Raw genomic sequence first — 21,241 nt, 5'->3', positions numbered from 1 at the left:
ATACCATTCTTGAAGGCAGAGGCAGCCTGAGGGGTCCTTTTGGCTTTGAGCTAAGCTGTGTTTCTCATTGTTCTGCTTTATAGTAGGAATACTGTGTCTTCGTGCATTCACTGCATTCACCTTTCTCCAGTGCCAGTTGCTACTTAGCTGGAGGCCTAGCCCTGCTCCCCCCCACGTGGGACTCTTCTTCCTCCCCTTCCTTGCGTGATTCCTGTCATGGTACCAACTTGACTGTAGTGGTGACAGGTGGGGTTTCTATCAAGTAGGCTGACCAAGTGCTGCCCTGTCCCCGAGCACTTCCGAGAGGATATGCCTTCATTTCATTTCTCAGAAACCCCAGAGAAACTTGAGTGCTTGCCAGCGCATTTAATATGCTAAACACGCAAAATGAGAAATACTGAAATATGCGAGACCAGCGTAGTGTATGAAGGCAGAAAAGATTATCACCTGCTAAGCCAGCTCTGTGCCTCCCCCTCATTCCTCTGAAACAGTAGCTTTTCACCAGTGACACTGGGTCTCAGCACACCGTGAATTTGAGCTGCCTGTGGTAAGAAACTTGTCATTTTATGCTTGAAGATTATGAAATCTCAGTTGAATTTTCACCAGGGAAGGATTATTTTAGTTCTCATTTTTATTATAAGAAAGAGGGGAGATTGATGTCCTAAGCTGACAGAAAGTAGTAACAAGTAGTAACTCAGTTATTTAGCTGTCTTCGTGTGAGGCATCTTCAGTACACATTAGAGAGTAATATATGTGAATGAGCGGAGAAACTGGATTATAGGCTGTTCGCTAAAGAAACGCCGGGGCACCTGGGTGGCTCAGTCGGTTAGGCATCCGACTCTTGGTGTTGGCGTGCATGTCAGGCTCTGAATTCAGCTCAGAGTCTGCTTAAGATTCCTTTCCCCCTCTGCTCCTCCCCCTGCTCTCGCTCGCTTGCTCTCAAATAAAACCTTAAAAATACTTCTGCTTCTAAATGCTGTATGTAGAGCCAGAGAGACGTGGAGGCCAGCAAACTAAAACTAGGTAACAGTATAAAAAGACAACATTTATCATAATTTTATATCACTTCAGCCTTTTTTTATATGGATAACCCTGTTAATGCAATCACCGGTCAGGCATTCTGACCGCCCAGCTTGGAGCTTCCCTCCAGGTTAGTGAAATGCACCCTCACCTATGCCCATTCCTTGGAGTAGGAAATTCGGTCTGTAAGGGGCACGAGACTTCTAGTTGATACATGAGGACTTTGAGGTTTCCAGCAGCTACGTTGCTCACAGTGTTTTATCAGATAAAATTAGGTCCTACAGCAGTCTCCGGACGACTCTTGGATCTTAAGTCCATCCTCTGCTTAACCCTCAGATGGAGCCTGAGCATCCGGCCTGAAGTGTTAGGACTTAGCCGTAGAACTTCCAAGCAGCCGCCAGGGCCCTGAGGTACAGCTGCCCAAGGGTGACCGTTAGAACTGACACTGCAAGGCCTCCTGACTCCCCGGCAAGCTCGCTTTGTTGTAACTAGAATTTACTTGTCTTGCTCACGTTCTGAGAAGTTTGTAACCGAGACTGCAGCTGCTGGCTTCACTCATGTTAGCCTCAGCTATTGAAACCACCTGATTTCTTTTTAAATTCCTTAGCAGCAGCTTATTCTTTCCCACTTAGGCCTATAGAATCCTCTGAAAATGGGGGTCAGCAGATTAGATCCTACAGGCCCAATCCAGCCACCACCCTTTGAAAATAACCAGATTCTTTTACATACAGCAACAAAGTTGAGTTGTTGGGACTGAGTGTATGGCCCACCCTTGTTCTAAAATAATGCTGAATAGTTTATCCCAAAACATTGCAGGATTAAAGTAAAATGCAATGTTATGTCTAGCCTACACATGTAAAATGTCTTTCCAGCCAATCTACCTTCTTTAATTTTACCACCGAAGGAAAAGAGTGAAAGCTGAATGGTAACTTGACACTTGGCCAAGTTGAATTACCTTAACTGCTTATTGGTAGCCAGAGAGGTTAAGGACTTACCTGAGTTCATAATGAGCCAGATGGAAACTTGCGTCTGAGGTGCACACCGGTGCTCTTACCTGTCATTCTGTCTGTGAAACAAAGGGCTTTGAAGCTGCTGGTAGGGCTCCAGCAACGGCTAGACTCTGCCATTAGGCCGCTTTAAAACTTCAGGATGCCTCCAAACCCCCCGGCGGGGGTGGGGGAGAAAGAAAAACCTCAAATCTTGCCTCCTCCTGATGCCTCTCAAGATTAACTTTGTTTTTCTCCTCTTTGCTTTTTACTGCATTGTTTCGTACTACAGACTTTGCCACTAGATTCCTTTCTGGTGATTTAATTGTTCTTCTATCTTCCTTCCTGCCATCCTTTCCACTGAACATTCTGAAGGAAGTACTCAGTGGCTAACTCAAGTTAACGTGACATCCTTTTCTTTCCGCTCCACAGTTACAGGTTTGATCCTCGCCTCATGTTCAGCAATCATGGCAGTGTCAGGACTCGAAGGTTTTCAAAACATCCGCTGTAGCGACGTCTGCGGCCGGGTGCCTGCACGCCTGTCCGGTGGCGTGACGTAGTCGGTATCTGTAGCTCGTCTTCACGACCGCGCCTGGAACAGTTTCTGGACTGGCTCTAAGTCCTGTCTGAAAAAGCCACCCGATCAGCTGACTTCCTTGTGCAATGTGTTAAACTGTGAACTCTGCCCTTAGGTCAGGAATGGCTGGCCCTGGCTGGCCCTGCTCCCTTCCTTCAGCTAATACGCTGCTCCTGAGGTCTCTGTCCTCACCACACCCTTTCCTGGGGTTACAGTTCTTGATGATTCCCCATGTGGTCAGAGTCTGAATTTGTAAATCCATTCAGATAAATGGCAATACTTGGGGGGGGGCGGGGGGATATTTTACAGCTCGACCACCTCACTATCGAAAATACCAACATCACGTGGCTTGAATAACCATCAGAGCAAGAACAAGTACCACCATTTTCAGATTAGTAGAAATACATTGCTTCTAATATCCATCACAATGTGATAAGGTCACAAATTCAAAATCTGTCTCTCAGCCAAGCACTGTTTTTTTGTTGTTGGGTTTTTGTTTCCTTCCTTTTGCATTCTGGGCTGGTGCTACACTGAACTAGGACAGTAAGTTTGTGGTAAAGGCTAATTCCGGGTAGTTATAAAAGGTGCCAGCCATCTCCTTCCTGGAGGCTGCTAACCACGTGCTAACCACAAGGGGAGCGTCTCTTGATGCCCACCCCTCGGAGATCTGAAAAACGAAGTGGCTTAGGTATCTCAGCAGAGAAACAACTTCCAGGGGTTGGCGAAGGTTGCACTTTCTGAGGGCCTTCTGTAGACCGCGCTCTCGGGTTGCCAGGTTGAAGGGCTGCAGCTGAGATGGAGTAAGTGCCTGGGGAGCAGGGAGCCCGGCATTCGGTTTGGACTCGCTGCATTCTGTTGACACGCTGTTCAGCTGGTGTAATTGATCCCGAGCCCCACTGCTCTACACGACTTTCTTCCCTCTGAGAGAAGTTCTGAGTGTTTGGAGTCTTGGATAATCTGGGCCTCATTCACTAATTCCCCTGTCAAAGCCAGACCTTGCTGAGGTTTTCTCACTGTTTAGAACACCTACGTTTGTAGGTTTCTGGGCTCAAAGACTAATCCCGTTTCTATTGTTTTCTTCACAAGAAAGTTCACCTGTGGTGGGACGGCAGGGGAGGAGGAAGAGCTGTGGTTTATAACCTGTTCAACTCAGGCAATAGTGATTTTAGCTTTATTTAAGGTCTTAGGTTGAGCTTTAAGCACTTTGTAAGACATGGCTGTAAGCAGCTTCTGTGTCAGAACTCCGGATCCGGAGCCATGTTGGGTTAATAGCCATCGGGTTTGTTCCTTTACCTCACGCAATCCCTGTAACTGTGGTGGTATTTAGAGGAGAAATCGGCAAATGAACACCTCTGCTGTGAATGTTTTAGGGAAAGAAATTCTAAATATTTTGTAATTAAAAGCAACTACAATGTTAAACATGGGTTTCAGCTTTATTCTACACTTCTGATTCTTAACATCAGTCAACTTCTACCTTACTGAAAGTTGACCACAGTTATTCCCGAAGAAAAAGAAACCAACTCTTACCAGGTCTTCTATTGTGATGTCCTATTATTCAGCTTTATGATGCTGGCTCCTGAGAGCAGGTAAAGTCATTAAGAGTGACACAATCTGCTGCCCATAGTAATCCTGCCACACTGCTCTTAACATTCAGCGGACTTCTGTTCACGTGGTGGGGATGGGATCCCCGCTCTGTGTACCTCTCCTATATTTGGTACATTTCCTACTAACTTGGGAATGGCCTATAATTTAACTTTCTCTTAGACTGGTTTCATTCTGGATCTGTGCTAAAATCATCTTTCATAAAGAGGCCTTAGTTCACAGCCCAGCAGACCACAAAACGCACTGAACTTTTCAGACTGTACATGTACAAGGAACACACTGCAGGGTGCTTGGCTTGTTTCTCTAGTAACTGCATGAGTTTGGATTTTGATTATTTTAAGAAGGCCAGGTCTGGACTGGTTCGTGCCCTTCAGAGGAGGAAACTACATAACCATTAGGAGTGACCCAAGGCCACAGGAATGAACAGAGATTTTTGCCTTATAAGATTTCCTATGAAAAGCTCTCCCTGAAATACCCAGTGGGGAACCCCTTTTGAGCATCTTTGAATTTGACCAATGGTACCGTTGCAAAATACGTTTTAATTCACAATACTAAAGTTTTGGTACAAAAGTAGCCACGGAAGTTATACCTTGATCTGTGAGAAACGTTCTTAAATTTATTTTTGGTGTCTAAGGATTAGTGCTTTAATAAAAGAAAGAAGATGGATTGTTCCAGGTCCTTATTAAGAGAAAGCAAAGGTACCTTCAACTTATCTGCCAATGAATTAGATGGGAATATTTGGGTTCTTTGACCACCACTTAGGTCCCACTGAGTTCTGTGAATTCCTGTGTTTGTGTCATCTGTTCCTAGAAGTCATTCTGCCCTGGCTTTGTGTCATCTCAGTCACCTGACTTAGAAAGTGCCCTTCGAAAGACCCTGTTCACTGCTGCACTTTTCAACAAATTAAAATTTATTTCTGTTCTAGTGGGAATGTGTCTTTTGTTTTAGTCCACAAGTAGTAATTTTGACAAGATGCTTTTTTTTTTTCCCCCATGCCGGTTCATCCTGTCATCACTCACCTAGGGGGTGCTGTAGTCTCTCTCTGGAAAGCTCTTCTGTAGCGCTTCTTGCTTACTGATATCCTTGAATGAGCACCATGGAGAAAAATAAGTCTTTATGCAGTTACAGCTTTGCAGGAAAGAGTCTTATCCTGGCAGACTTCAAATTAGATAAAAATTAGATAAAACTAATTTCCAAGGTGCTTTCCCTTATGTCCACTCATGTGATGCGCTGCCCTAAATGGAGGAGGACCTTAGACGGGGGTTGACAAGGGATGTCTCGGTCACGACGACTTACCTCTGCTGCTGGAACACAGTGCTTAGTATGAGTGGTTATGTTTGGTAAATTTTATTTACCAGAACAGGCCAGGATTTGCCAATCCCTGACCTAGGAGTTTGCCTCATATCTTACAAATCATGAAAACCAGGTAGAAAAACAATGTTAGAGGACACCTGTTAAGTTTCCAGATCACTATAAAAAAAATAATAAATTTGAAGGACACCTGGCATGTGACTCTTGATCTCGGGGTCATGAAGCCCCACATTGGGTAGAGAGATTTTTTTTTTTTAAAGATTTTAAGTGAAGTGTCCAAACAGAAGTGTATTTCTATATACTTTCCGAATGCTTAGGTAAATTCCAAAAAGTAACTTCACAAGGTGAATCCAATGAAAAAGAACATTTATTTGTACTGACAAAGTAAGGCTAAGTACAGACTCTACCAGATCGATTTTTAAAAATTTTTCATTTAAGTAATCTCTCCACCCAACATGGGACTCAAAACTCACAACCCCAAGATCGAGAGCTGCATGCTTTACCCCCTGAGCCAGCCAGGCAGGTGTTCCAGCCATCTCTCCACCTGATCCCACCTGTCCCCGCGGAGACCGTACACTGTCCTGTAGAAGCGGACCCCCTACAGAACTCCGTGTCTCGTGCTCTTTCTCTACCAGCAGGGGGCTTGAAAGGCTGGTCATGTGCATACCCTGGTCTGTTGTGGGACGAGCAGACAACAGGAGAACCCAGAGTCCCCAAGCTGAAAGCACTGAGCTGAGACCTCCATGGATGGCCTAGGAATTCCCACAGAAGACAAGATTTAGATGTGGGCCTTGGGAGCCTGCTCCTAGACTGGCACAGGCTAGATAACTATTCTAATACTGCGTCTTTCAGAGGAAACTTCCATGACCACCTTCTGCCCAGGAGAACTGAGATCCATACATACTCTCTCAACCTGGGGTGACTTTGTCGGTTAAGCGTCCAACTCTTGATTTCGGCTCAGGGTATGGTCTCAGGGTCGTGAGATCGAGCTCCACATTGGGCTCCACACTATACAGGGAGTCTGCTTGAGATTCCTTCCCTCTTCATCTGCCCCCACACCTGCTCATGTATGCACACACTCTCCCCCCCAAAAAATAAATATATCTTAAAAAAATATATTCTCTTAACCTGCAGGTCTGACTGATGCTGACAGAATCAAGAGATTCAAAGGATGCTTGTAGTTAGTATTTACTGTGATAGAACACCACTGCAGAATAGGTTTTCTCCTTCGGCTGAATTTATCCAAGCTCACAAAGCTAGAAAATAAGGATTTCAAAGAATATCTGGCTTCAAAGCCATCTTTCTGTTGAACTCTGCTTTCTCTGATCTAAGAACGATTTTCCCTACTCCGTTATATATTTGAGTGCCTACTCTGCCTGGCAGTGAGCTTGGTTATGAAATGGAATTTCTCTGTTCCTGACATCGAGGACAGTATATAGATTGAAAAGAGAAACACTTCCAAACAAGACTACTCTATTCAGCAGTTATTCAGGATTGAAGGAGAAAGCTTTCCAGACAAGCAAAAGCTAAAGGAGTTCGTCAACACCAAACTGGCCTTAAACAACAAATGTGAAAGGGACTTTTTTATGCCAGAAAGGGTGCTAATTAGCAACAAGATACATGAAAGTATAAATCTCACTGGTAAAGGTAAATAAATATATAATATAGTAATAGTAGTGGATTAATCTCAAAGGTAGTATAAGGTTAAAAGGTAAAAGTAAAGTATAATAAGAGATACACAAGAATGAAAGATGTAAAATGTGACATCAAGAACATTAAAAGGTGGGAGGGAGTAAAAGTAAACACGTGTTCAAACTTAAGTTATCGGGGCGCCTGGGTGGCACACCAGTTGGGCGTCTGCCTTCGGCTCAGGGCGTGATCCCGGCGTTATGGGATCGAGCCCCACATCAGGCTCTTCCACTGTGAGCCTGCTTCTTCCTTCTCCCACTCCCCCTGCTTGTGTTCCCTCTCTCGCTGGCTGTCTCTATCTCTGTCAAATAAATAAATAAAATCTTAAAAAAAAAAAAGTTATCAACTTAACATAGGTTGGTGGAAATAGAAGTTACTTGTAAGCCTCATAGTAACCACCACACAAAAACCAGTAGTGGACACACATACCACTACAGAAAAGTCACCAAACTACGAAGGAAGAAAGCAAGAAACAGGAGCTATGAAACAGCCAAAAATAATTAACAAATGGCTGTAAAAATAATGAATAAAAATTTTTAAAAATGGCAGTTAAGTACATACCTATCTATAATTACTTTAAATGTAAATGAACTGAGCCTGGGTGGCTCAGTGGTTGAATGTCCAACTCTTGATCTCAGCATCGTGAGTTCAACCCCATGTTGAACCCTCATACCCAGCATGGAGCCTACTTTAAAAGAAAAAAAAAAAAAAGGTAAAAGAACTAAAATTCTCCAATCACAAAAAACACAAGAGCCATGCGGTCTCCAAGGGACTCACTTGAGCTGTGAGGATACACACAACTAAAGTGAATGGATGAAAAGTTTCAGTATTCCATGGAAAGGAGCCAAAAGAAAGCAGGGGCAGCTATACATGTATCAGACAAAATGGACTTTGAAACAAAGGCTAATAAAGCCAGGCATTACATACTGGTAAAGGGGTCAGTCCAGCAAGAGGATATGTTTATAAACATTTCCGTAACATTAATGCACCCAACGTAGGAGCACCTACATATAGAAAGCATTACCGGACTGCAAAAAAAAAAAAAAAAAAAAGGAACTTGTCCCTAATACCTGTATTTACAGGGAAACTAGTTTCAGACTAAGATGGTAAGAAGGGGAGGTGCCCCTACCATGCAAGTGGTTTCTTACCCACTCCGCAGCATGGCCGTTGGAAAAGAAGTCAGAACAGCCCCTGTCTTCGCAACCCATGTATTTCCAGAACGGCTGTGGTAAGCCGGCAGCCAAGCTGGCTCCTCACGATCCTGTAAGGTCCCTTTCCACACGCATCGGGGCTGGCCCATGCAACCAGCAGGACAGGGCGGATGTGGTACTGTGTGACTTCAGAGGCTAGATCATGAACGACCTGATGGCGTCTCCTTCCTCTCGGATACTCTGGAGGAAGCCTGCTGCCGTACTGTGAAGACCCCCCAGCAGTCCTATGGTTCAGTCTCTGGGGTGAGGATCTGAGCTTCCTGCACGTGACCAGCCCCACTTGCCAGCCAGCCATGTGAACACACCATCTCAGAGGCAGATTCCCCGGCCCCAGCCAAGACTTCGGGTGCTGACCAGGGCTGCAGTCGTCTGAACTAGAGATGCCCAAGCCAGAACCATCCAGCTAAGCTGCTTCCCAAACTCCTGACCCACAGAAACCACGTGATATAAGAAATGTCTAAGCTGATTTTGAAGTAATTTGTTACGCAGCAAGATATGACTAATACAATGACAGACTAGTTTATGGAGAGAAACTGAGGCAAGCCTTTTGCCAAAGCCTATTCAATCATAGGTACCCGAGACAGGGCAACGTCGTCTAGTGGTAGAGGCGCCCCTTATCCGGTAGCCGGAAAAAGTTTTACCTGTATAATATACACGAAGAATACAAACAAACACTGGCTCCCAGCTAAGGTTCCAAAACCACGTAGAAGCTTCTTAAATTGGTCGCTAAAATGTTCTCAGCACATGTTGGCACATGCTTTAACGGACTCTTGGCTAGCAAGCTCGTCGCCGATCCAGCCCTCTCTCCAGCACGTCCCGCGCCTCTCGGACGCTGGCGCGGGGGGGAGCGCCGCGCGGGGACCAACAGCTCTTTCAGCGGCTGTAGCCNCTTTCAGCGGCGACACTTGGACTTGATCTGGGAAACGCCGTTGTCCAAAACAAGATCACGCACGACTCTCTTGCCTCGTCCCCAGGCAGCCAAGTAGCTCAGCGATGCATTCTGTTCCTAAGTCTGAGACGGCGCCTTTGTGTAGGTTGCTTCCCCAGGACGCCCACCCGCCGCGCCGCCTCCCAGGTCAGGTGAGCGGCAGCCTCAGGAGGCCGGAGAGCAACGTGACGACCGGCACCGGGACTCCTTCAGCAGACGGGGTCCTCTGTCAGGGTCGCCATCAACCTCTGGCTCCGCCTTTACAGATGCTCCCATGTTAAATGCAGCCCGGGTAGCAAGTCTGGTGCTCAGTGCAGCGCAGGAAAAGAGAAGTGGGGCCTCGGTCATGCCGCCGCGAGCGGTGCGCGGGAGGCCCAACGAGGCTCCGCCGAGGGCGAACACCGGCTGCCTGCAGAGCAGCACCGGCCTGTCTCAAAGCTGCCCAACTGGCTGTTTCCGGACAGGACTACGAAATGCTGCGTCCTGCGGATGTGCCCTGCAGCTGGGAGAGGTACCAAGTGAGCCGCGGATGCAGTCCAGTCCCCAAGGAGATNGGGGGGGGGGGGGGCGTCACATGCACGGCCACACCGACTAGAAGCAAGGGTAAAGGCCCCAGACTGCGTCTACATGTGGCCCTCTGGTCTGGGTATCTCAGCATCACTCTCGCCTCGCATTGACGGGACAGCACGGGTGTCCCTAGTCCCAGCTGCGCTGAGCATGTGGCTCTAACTTGTCAGGGAAGAAAGACAACACTCTTGCCACTGTACTTGTGGGGAGTGCAAGGGAAGGCACTGAACGTTGATTACTTGGTCTACCAATCGCCCTGGAATTTTGAGCGTTTTGCTTAGTTTTGCTTTAACTGTTGCCTTTCCTAAGCAAGAGTTTAAAAAAACATAACAAAAAATGTTTCTGCTTGGGACAATGTCCCCTTTGGAAACTGCATCCTGGGTGATGCTTCTAGATGAATTTCAGTGTCAACAGGATAGGTAAGCATCTTAGCCCAGTGGTAAAGCAGCCACTAATTAACACCACTTTAGGAACAAGAACTTGGAAAATAACATCACCTTACATGATACTGGGCTTCACAGTGGACAAAGTACCTTCATATTCATCATTGTATGTGGTCCTCACATCAGCCCTGGGAGGTAAGCCAACAGGTGACACTCTCTCCAATTTACAGAGGGAAAAAATGGTTTGTTCCAGAGCAACTGCCACCGTGAATTTTAATTCTGCCCTTGCCGAAGATGAACTCTTAACTTAGAGACAATTGTTTAGCCCTCAAGTTCTTTTCTCATAATGGAGGAAAAACAGCAAGAGTGATGCCGACATAACATGCTGCCAAGGAGGACTTCAGAAACCAGTCCCCACTGTGTGAGAATGTTCACGTAAGTTATGGAATCTGAGGCAACTCGTACTCATCCTTAAGATCTCGGCTCTAAATAACTTCCAGAACGAAGCCTCCAACCTTGTCAACACTCATAACACTCTGTACTTTCCCCTCACAGCACTTACCAGTTTGTAATCCACGTGGACTCTGGTTTCCATGAAGTGAGGGGCCATGAGGTTCTGTCCCACCATAATCCACCCAGTGCCTGACATCTTCAGGGTCATTTATAGATACTTGTTGAATGAAAGAAATTAAAACACTTCATGTTCTACTCAAGTTTCTTTTTCTGCAAAGAACAGAATATAAACTGAAAGATTTAAAAAGAAAAAAAGGAAGGACAACTAGGTGGCTACAAGAATACAGATATAAGGGGGACTTGGGTGGTTCAGTCGTTAAGCACCTGCCTTCAGCTCACTCAGGGTGTGATCCCAGGGTGCTGGGATTGAGCCCACATCGGGCTCCCTGCTCGATGAGCCTGCTTCTCCCTCTCCCTTTGCCTGCTGCTCCCCCTGCTGTGCTCTGTCAAATAAATAAATAAAATCCTTTAAAAAAAAATACTGATATCTCAGAACCCAATGTTAAATCAGATTGACTAATTTTTCTTTTTGTAACTTGTTTTATTAAGTAAGTTCTACACCCAATGTGAGGTCTGAACTCAACCCCAAGATGAAGAGTCACATGCTCTAGAGCCAGCCAGGTGCCCCAGATTGGCTCACTTTTCAAATATAATTACAGTTAGTTCCAAGCTGTTGACTGGGAAAGGAGAAAAGGGAGAGAGAGAGGGAAGAAAGGGAGAGAGGGAAGGAACCATAATCATAATTCTCATTTTAATAAGCCTAAACTCTACTTCCAACAATATGAAAGTAAATTTAAATGGTGTTAGAATATCACTAATCATAAGCATTCAATTTACATACAGATCATTGCTGAGGAACCAAGTTACTGGCAAAGTAGCAACATCAGCACTTGGCACATATTTCAGAAACCATGCAGAACTAGGAATGTGTAGAATTCACTTTTTTGCACATAATAACAGTAATTTTTAAGGAACCAAGGACCTAAAATATGAATATGAATATGAATATCCCGAGTACATCTGTACAATCTGTAGTGATGTCTCTCAACTCCTGATATTGGTTATTTGCACCTTCGCTTTCTTTCTTGAATGGTCCGGTTAGAGGATTATTAATTCTGCTCAGCTTCTCAAAGAACTGACTTTTTGGTCTCATTGGTTTTCTGTTTGCTTTCTATTTCATTAATTACCACTCTTTAGTACTTCCTTTCTCCTGCTTACTTTGGGTTTGCTTTTCTTCTAGTTCTTAGGGTGGAAGCTGAGATCTATTTGACCCATTTCATCTTTCCTAACGGGCATTTAGTGCCATAGATTTCCCTGTTTCTCTCCTCGATCCTCCTGTAGGAACGGGCACTTTAGTACAGAGCGCACACAGAGAGGATTCTTTCCTGAGGGACGAGGGGAACACGAGCGTGCGGCAGCCCTAATATACCAGGTAGGTTCTGAATTCACTCTCCGTCTCAGAGGCCACAGAGCTGCTCCCTTGTTCCTCTGTTCCATTCTCCTGCTTTCTCTGCAGTCTCTCTCCCCCACTGACACAAGGCCCATGAGGTCTAGAAGCATCCATTGCTGACTATAATTCCTGCACTGATTTTAAAATTTTGAGAAGGTCTAATTGATCAACAGCCTGTATCACTCTAAGATCCAACTAGCCGTGGTCAGGGGCACAGTACTATATGTAAAACTCCTTTCCAGGGCTAAGGGCCACAGGTCAGGGAGGCTCTTTGCAGGCTAGCGATTACCCTCAATTTAAAATTAGTTTGTTTAAAGAGATACCACGTGATTTCACATATGTTTGGAATCTTAAAAACAAAATAAATGAAAAAAGCAAAAACAGATCCAAAAATATGGAGAGCTGCCGGTTGCCAGAGGGGAGGAAGATGGGGGGTTGGGCAAAGTGGGTGAAGAGGAGTGGGAGATAAAGGCTTCCAGGGATGGAACGAATACTTATGGGGAGAAAAGAGCACAGGAAATAGAGTTGCTGGTATTCCAGTAGCGTCCTCCGTGGCAGATGGGAGCCGCACTTGTGAGCACAGCGTACCATACAGAACTGTGGAATCACCGTGTGGTACGTCTGAAACTAATGTAACATTGTGTCAACTACAGTAAAAAATGGTGTTTTTAAAAAGCGTAAGAGGGATGCCTCTGGAGATCTGTAGTACTTGAACAAGTATGGGGCACTGGTTAAAATGGCGGATTCTGAGATACGGATTCAGCTTTGGGGTGGGATGCATAAAATCTGCCTTTTTACAATGACCACCGCCAGGGATGCAGGGAAAGGGGAACCCTCTTACACCACTGGTCGGAGTGCAAGCCGGTGCTGCCACTCTGGAGAACAGTATGGAGGGTCCTCAAGAAGGTACAATAGAGCTACCCTACCACCCAGCAACCGCACTTCTAGGGATTTACCCCAAAGATACAAATGTAGTGATCCGAAGGGGCACGTGCACCCCAATGTTCATAGCAGCTATGTCCACAATAGCCAAACTACAGAAGGAGCCCAGATGTCCATGGACAGATGAATGGATAAAGAGGATATGGTTTAAATATACGATGGACTACTACTCAGCCATCAAGAAAAATGAAATCTTGCCATTTGCAACGATGTGGATGGAACTAGAGGGTATTATGCTAAGTGAAATAAGTCAATCAGAGAAAGACAATTATATGATCTCACTGAGAAGTGGAATTTTAGAAACAAAACAGAGGATCATAGGGGAAGGGAGGGAAAAATAAGATGAAATCAGAGAGGGAGACTCTTAATCATAGGAAACAAACTGAGGATTGCCGGAGGGGAGAGGGGTAGGGGATGGGTCACTGGGTGATGGACATTAAGGAGGGCACGTGATGTAATGAGCACTGGGTGTTAAACAAGACTAATGAACCACTGACCTCCACCTCTGAAACTAGTAACACAGTATATGTTAACTGAATTTAAATTAAAAAATAAAAATTTAAAATAAAAATAAATTTTTTAAAAATAATAAAAAAATAAAATAAGCACCCCCGGTAGTTCTGGAGACAGTCCGTGAGTAGCGCGGGAACCTCATTTTGTCCTGAGAGCTCTTCCAACAGATCTTGAACCGTCCCTTCGCGAGCACCAGCTTCGTAACAAGTAACTTTCCACAGACCTACTGTGCCTCTGCTCCGTTGCCTGAGGCGCAGAACGAAACTGCACAGAGTAAGCTGGGGGTGGTAGGCACAGGGTGACACAGGGAACGGACACTTTGCTCCTGGCCTCACCCACACCCCTCCACCCTCGCTGGTTGTCTTCCTTGAGGCTCACTCCCCTCCCCAAAACACACGAAGTCCGGATTAGAAAGTTTATCCAGAAGAAATGCAGTGGAACTTGGCCTTTCCTGAAGTCCCCGATTACTGTGGCTTCCGTTGTTTTCTCCAACAAGGGTCTTTTATTGATAAGGCATTAGAGGATATGCCTGACTACCTAAAATCATGGACTCTGCACATTTTCCTTGAGAGAGAACACATGCAAGAAAAAATTTATAGCTCAGTATGAAACATTGGAGTTTAAGCTGTTGCCCTCCTACCAGCAATAGCAGTAATTCAAGGACTGTAGTGTGCTGCTCCAGAATTCTTCGAATTTAAGCAAATCTTATTGCACTTGAAAATCAGAAAGGCCTCGGGGCCCCTGTGTGGCTCGATCAGTTAAGCTTCCAACCCTTGGTTTCAGCTCAGGTCATGGTCTCAGGGCCGTTAAGACTGAGCCGTGTTGAGCACCAAGCCAGGCCCCGCACTCAGCGCGGAGTCTGCTCAAGACCCTCTCTCCCTCTGCCCTCTCTCTCAAGAGATTTTTTTAAGAGAATCTTTTAAGATTCTCTCTTGGGGGGGGGGGGCAGAGAGAGAGAGAAAAGAAGAATCAGAAAGCCCTTGAAAGCAGAGCCCCTGGCACTCCACCTCAGAGAAAGGATCGGCAAAGGGTTTCTTTAATCCCTCTTGCCAATGAAGGGTGGCAAAACAAGGGGAGGCTGCAAACACCCCCCTTCTGTGCCACTTAAAACCCAGAAGCACTAAAGCTAAGACTCATTTAGAAAGGCTCAAAGCAACTATTCTAGTTAAAGTAACTCCCTTCCAAAAACAAAGCCAAAACCCCAACTTCTCTTGAAGTATACAAAGGGTGTTCTGCTGTTTGTGTGTAAACATGTGAAAATGCCAATATTCGCATGTCCAAGAGGGGAAGAGAGAGGCTGCTGCCAAGTCCTATCTCAGCCAAGTACGAATCACGAGTGTCTCTGGAAACTGTTATTTAAGATCAGAAAGGTCTGTCCTCTACCCTGCCAGTCTCACCTTGCAGAATTATAAGGAAAGGTCTGCCAAAAAAAACCAAATGAAACGAAAAAGCACCAACCAAAATCCCCTAAAAAACAAAATACAACCCTGCGGATGACATTTCACCTGTTCGTTTTCAACGCTGCGCGCTCCCCACCCCCCAATCCTTGTACAAAGCTGCTCTCTGCACACCTAACTAGGCAGGAAGTTATTCCCCCCAGACAAGTGTGAGCGTTAAAGACTTTCAGTACTTGGTTTCCCGTGTTCCTCTGGAGGGGCTCGTCCTCACTGCGGGAGTCAAGCTCCAGCCTCGCAAATGGCAGCCTTGAGTTCCCCCTGAGGCTACTCTCGGGGTGGTTCCAGGAATTATCGTGCTAAGTGCCACGAGAACACGGCCCCGGCTACCCTGTCAGTCTCCCCGGCACAACAGAACCTGTAGAATGAAAACACAGGTACATCGTTCTTTTAATCACTTCAACAGGATGCTCAACGACCACCACCACCAAAGGACGGCAGGGAGCTCAGACGGCCATAAATCCCAGCCTCACCCAGAGGCTTGCTTTCCAATCAACTGCCCATCGTAGGCAACGTAATGGGCTTTTAATCGGCAGTTGAACTGGAAAACTGGATAGAGCTTCCACGGGGAGTGGAGCGGCAGGACGGCTCAGTGGCCCGGACCGGCTCTGCCACTCAGTCCGAGTGGCTGCGGGAAGCTGCTGGACCTCAGGGCGCTTCCTCATTCGTAAAACGGGAATGTTGACAATACCTACCTCACGGGGGAGAAAATGAGTTAATACATATTAAGGGTTTTAGAATAATGCCTGGCACACTGTAAACACTTTGTTTGAATTTGCTATTACAGTATAGAGACTACCCCCCTTTTTCTGAAGATTTTACTTGAGAGAGAAATAGTGTGAGAGAGAGCACGAGTTGGGGAGAGGGGCAGAAGAACAGGGAGAAGCAGACTCCCCACTGAGCAGAGAGCCCAATGTGGGGCTGGCTCCCAGGACTCGGAGATCATGACCTGAGCCGAACCAACTGAGCCACCCAGGTGCCTCTCCCCTTTTTTCCAAACACAAAAGGCAGGATACCATTCTTAAGGATTTTGCAAAATAAGAAAACTTAAACAAGTTATCAATTGGTGACACATTCTGACAAAAAGCCTAGGGCAGGAAACTAACTCCCTTTAAGGGATAAAAATTTCAAAAACCTCCTCCTATACCCTGGGTAGTAACCCAAGCTGAACTCCCAAACTAGATTCCTTTGGATATTTCATCATAGAGATCAATACAAAGCCATCATTTTCTGTAATATTTTCACTTCTAAAACATCTATGGTACTTGGTATGTTTTCCCCTCACCAGTGGGTGCAGCCTTGCCCGTTTCACCACCACCTCTAGGGGGCAGTGCAGCAGCAAAAACACTTGCCTAGAGCCCAGAGGTGGGCGTGCACACAGAGCCTACACCCAATCACCACTGACCCCCACACTCTCTCTCATCCCACCATCCCACGTGGGACAGTCATGCTGACCAAAAAATACAAACGCTTTTAATGCCGAAAGTGGTCTGTTTCAAGGAGAGGAGACCTACAGGCAGGAAGGGAGGTGGAGGGAGAGGATTTCTGAAGAAGGGATGATACCCTCGTGCTTTGTTTTTTGTAGGGGCCACAGGGCGTCCACTTTGTATCAATTCTCTGTTCACATGCTGCCACTTTTGGATGTATGTATATTTCACAATTAAAACAATTGTTTTAGGAATGTGCTGTAGGGGCAGACACTCAGCTAGGGTTTTCTTCCCCAGTGGAAGACAAAGGAAAAGCAACATTTGAGAAAACAAATGTGCTGCACTCAAACCTAGTAAATCACTGTGTTCCAGCACATATCCTCGTGGATCTGCAAAAGCGAGTCGTCCCACTCCTGCGACCTCCTTTTACCTGGCATATTATTATCATAAATAAAAACACATGAACAAACATCAGCTAACAACTTCGACTTTTAATAATGGAAACAATTTGCCATTCCAGAAACAACTGCAGGGAAGAAAAATCTTCCCTATAAAAATAAACTCACCAAAATTATAAATATTATAACTTTTTTACTTCTGTGATTTAAAATGCTCCCCTGCAATACTACCCCCTTCATTTAACAACATTCCGGTACCATCACATATTGAAGAGAAAACAGTATTACAGCAAAGCTTCATTTAACATAAGAATTTGTACAATGATTTTTAAAAATCTTTGGCCATAGTGGCCTTTCTTCTTTTATGCATGAAAAATGCTGCTGCAGGAACCAGTGTTTGGGAGAGAACGTCAGTATTACAAGAATTATATACTGACAGAATTTCAAAACAGCAAGTTTTCCAAACTGCAACTTGTAGTGCACACGACAACGAGCGAGGTTCTGGATACTACAGAGGAGGATGCCTATTTTTAGACAATCTACTTCAAGTAAAAAAAAAAAAAAAAAATTCACAGATAACCATCAGCTACTACTTTAGGTTCTAACAGTGTCTTAATCTGAGAAACAAATACTTCACGAAATATAAGCTTACTGGGTGGGCAACTGAAAGACCAGGTGGTTGATAACAGTATACTCAAACCCAAGCCAAAGTCTGAACAGTAAAACCAGCACAAAAATCATGAAGGCATTCCCTGAACAATAAAGGTAAAGTGTTGGGTGACAATGTCACTAAAACCTCATCGATGCACTAAAAAGAAGTTACATGCAAAATTAAACAAGATGTGCCATACATATTTTATAGCTAGTTCTACCTTTTTTTTTCTCCCCCCAACTCTCCTTACAAAGCTTAGGAAGGTATGATTGTCTCAGTGACATGTGTGCACAGCAGAACCACCGGGGACGCCTGCCTCCAGCAAGACGGGTGCTCTCTGAAAAGGCAGAAGTGCCACCAAGAGGAAACGGAAATGCAGTAAAAGGCACAGTTCACTTAAGAGGCAAAGAAATGAAGCACCTTGGAATTTCAAAAAGAATCCATTAGGTGTCACCAAAGTGTTGACAATTCCTTGGGAATTTATAAACAAAATATATCTAGACTAAAATAGATTATAAGGCCCCTTTAGAACCACAGCACAGCTTTCTTGTTGTTTTCAGATTGACTGCTGCAAAAAACGAGGTTATTTGACCTGCTTTAAGGAAGGCTTCTATTGCACAGGCCTTTCTTTGGTTGGTAGGAACATGCACTTTTATTAAAGCATTTCCAAACAGAACCCCTCCTGCGTGGTCAGCTCAAGGGCGGCTAGTGGGGGGGGGGGGGGGGGGGGGCTCCTCCCTTTCTGGCCACTCTCCTCCTTACAGTCAAGTACTCCTTTTTGGAAGGAGGACCTGATGGCACTGGGTCTATAATCCACATCCCTATTCTACCTTAGGTAAGAACACACTGCAACAGAGAAAGAGGGAGGGAAAGGAGGGGAGAGTGGAAGAGGAAGAGGGGAAGGGGAAGAAAAAAGGAAAACAGGGAAAGAAGGAGAGTGACTGTCACAAAAGGGTGCTGTGAGCTCTCTACCCGACAACTCCCCCAGCTAACAGGAAAACAGCCGCCCTACCCAGACTCCTTTTCAACTCAAAACAGCCAGGGCAGGGGAGACTGGGACCATAAGGCAAGAGAAGTCAGCCATCGGTCATTGCCCCAGCGGCCGGAGAAGCTACTCGGAGAAGAGAGCACAGGGGCTGGTCCCCAGAGAGGGCAGCCCCCGCTGCAGGACACTCCCCCCGGCCCCCATCTCAGTCCACCTGCCTGGACACTCCGGCTCTCTGAGCACCTGCAGACTTCCCAGGTCCTCCCGTTGGTCTAGCTCCTACTTTCTTTGGCTCTGTTCCCACATCTTACTCACCAGCAAATCAAGCAATACTACACAATGGGTTTAACATCTCAAAACCGAATGCTTTCGCTTTCACGTCATAACCAAATACCCCGTTCTCCACGACCATCCACTCCTCACCCAAACCACAGCCCCGGAGAGCTCCCTGCTGCCACTGGCGCCTTCTTCCAAACTTGCTCTTCCGTTCTCTGCCAAACTCCTCACAAAACCCTCCCCAAATGCCTCAGAGTTCCTAGTTTCCGGTGCCTTTCAATTCGCATAGATCGCTTCCTCTGACATTTGAAGACAAAAAACAAAAAACGGACAGGTAGTTTCAACATAGGACAAGTATTCAGAGAGATTCCTTGTTAAGCTTTAAAAAAAAAAAATCATTTGCACATCCTTACGCTTAACTTCATCATCACATAATTAACTAGAACAAAGTAAGGAATAAAATAAAAAAACAGAACCCAGAGTCCTGCTTCCAAGCAGGCCAGACGCTCCCGAGACCACAGATTCACAGCTTGCCCGGGGGGCGGCCCCAGTGCTGCGGGCGAACAAGCGGCAGAATCCGGACAGAGGAGGCCGCAGGTGCGGACGCTGCGTGCCCGGTGGAGGGAACTAGATCTAGGGATCAAGGCGGGGGGAGACCCCGGCATCGCGGGGCAAGAAGAGTGCGTTCCCGACAAGAGACACCGGCTGCCGGCACGTCTGCTGCGCCCGCGCCTCTCGGTCCGGTCCGAGCGGCAGGGGCGCCGCGCTTAGCCGGGTTTCCACACCTCGCTGAGGGCTTCCTCCAGCTTGTGCCGGTAGGCCGCGTAGCGCCGCCTCAGACTCTGCAGCTGCTCGTCTTCCTCCTTGTCCAAGATCCGCAAGAAATTCTGCAGTTCTGGAAGGCTGAAGGCTTCCCACTGTGCAAGGACACAAGGAGAGATGCCAGGTACTGAAGTCAGAACGTAGGCACGCCGGCCTTGAGCACATGGGGGGCGCGGGACTTCCCTCCCACTCCAGCCCTCCCCCAGTACCCCAGCCCTCCCTCCCGAGGGCACCCAGGCTGGCCCGCANCCCCCCCCCCCCCCCCCCCCCCCCCCCCCCCCCCGCCAGCTCTCCACAACAGCCCTCCCTGGGGCCAAAGACCTCAGGGACCTCGGTGTACTAGACAGACGCTTTGAAGGCTGACCGGGCCCCTCTCCACCTGACCACAGAGGCCTCAGAAACCTCTCCCCTCACCCTCTCCCTGCACTCACCACCATCACTGCCACCTTCTCTCACCTCCCACAATCTTACCAGCTCCTAAGGAGCTCTCCAACTGGCCTGCTCTTCTCTACTGCCTCTGCTGCCCCCAACGTATTCACCATCCTCTTCTCCAGCCCGGGAGAACCTCGCCCATGACCTCCTTACTCCACTCTTCCATTCCCCCATCTGTTCCCCAGCAACCAGGCTGAATATCAATACTCTTTGTAAAATGCAAACCTAGGCATGCCCCTCCCCTGCTAGAATCCTTCCATGGCATCCCCTGGTTGTTCCTGATAAGTCTGAAAGACCCTGACCCCTCTAGCTCCCCTCTCTCTGTCCCACTCATTACATTACCCTCAGTAGCTTTACCCATGTTCTCCACTCTGTGTGGCAAACGCCTACTCAACCTTCAAGTCTCAGCTTAAATGCCACTTCCTCAAAGAAGTCCTCCACGATTTCCTTCCTCCCTTTCCACCCAGGATGAGGTCTATTAGAAGCTCTCACTGAGCAATGGTAGCCCGAATCACAAAGGATTTAAAAATTATGACAATGATTTGCTTAGCATTCCCCTCACCTACACTCTACCTACACTCCAGCTACAGTGCTTCTCACTCTCTGGGCTTTGCCACTTGCCCGAGTCTCTGACTGGTTTCCCCAACAGCACCTGGTACCTCGCAGGCACAGAACAAACATTTGTGGGGTTTAAGAAAAAATTTTTAATTGATCAGTAAAGGTCAAGAAAGGTACCTGGCATCACCAGGGAGGGTTTTGTTTGTTTTTTTCAAACGACACATCCTCCCCTTCTAAGACACATCCTCCCCTTCCAAAAGGGGGTCCTGGGTCCTGGGCTGAGAATCACTGGCTTGACCAGCAGGTACAATTTCTTCTTTTTCCTCCCCCAAAGATGTATTTATCAGAGAGAGAGCGAGCATGAGTGCACGCACACAAGCGGGGGCAGGGCTGGGAAAGAATCCCAAGCAGACTCCTGCTGGGTGCCGAGCAGTGAGCCCAACGCCCCCAGGCTCACAACCCAGAAACCATGACCTGAGCCGAAATCAAGAGTGGGATGCTCAATGGACTGAGCCACCTACGCGCCCCAGGAACAATTTCTGACA

At 46.6% G+C, this 21,241-nt stretch overlaps 2 protein-coding genes and 1 long non-coding RNA gene across 4 annotated transcripts in view; 1 reads left to right on the top strand and 2 right to left on the bottom strand.

Annotated features, from left to right (window-relative positions):
- GNS (glucosamine (N-acetyl)-6-sulfatase) overlaps window positions 1-5,109 on the top strand; it is a 61,672-nt gene extending 56,563 nt beyond the window's left edge. The window contains exon 14 of the mRNA XM_002920047.4: window positions 2,439-5,109. Within this exon, the coding sequence (XP_002920093.1) occupies window positions 2,439-2,517 (79 nt within the window). The 3' untranslated portion in view covers window positions 2,518-5,109. The remainder of the gene's footprint in view (window positions 1-2,438) is intronic.
- Window positions 4,855-9,278, bottom strand: LOC109489764. The gene is made up of 2 exons (XR_004620644.1): window positions 8,334-9,278; window positions 4,855-5,267 (listed from the first exon to the last, which is right to left on the bottom strand). It is a non-coding gene; the product is annotated as an uncharacterized LOC109489764 (long non-coding RNA).
- Window positions 9,279-17,044: 7,766 nt separating this feature from the next.
- RASSF3 (Ras association domain family member 3) overlaps window positions 17,045-21,241 on the bottom strand; it is a 68,750-nt gene continuing 64,553 nt past the window's right edge. For both annotated transcript variants that reach the window (XM_034643477.1, XM_034643476.1), the window contains exon 5: window positions 17,045-19,801. In XM_034643477.1, coding sequence (XP_034499368.1) covers window positions 19,652-19,801 — 150 coding nt within the window. In that variant the 3' untranslated portion in view covers window positions 17,045-19,651. The remainder of the gene's footprint in view (window positions 19,802-21,241) is intronic.

The sequence above is a fragment of the Ailuropoda melanoleuca genome, chromosome 15, assembly GCF_002007445.2.
Source record: "Ailuropoda melanoleuca isolate Jingjing chromosome 15, ASM200744v2, whole genome shotgun sequence".
Lineage (NCBI taxonomy): Eukaryota > Metazoa > Chordata > Mammalia > Carnivora > Ursidae > Ailuropoda > Ailuropoda melanoleuca.
Note: the sequence above shows the minus strand (reverse complement) of the source record. Positions and strands in the feature narration are given on the sequence as shown.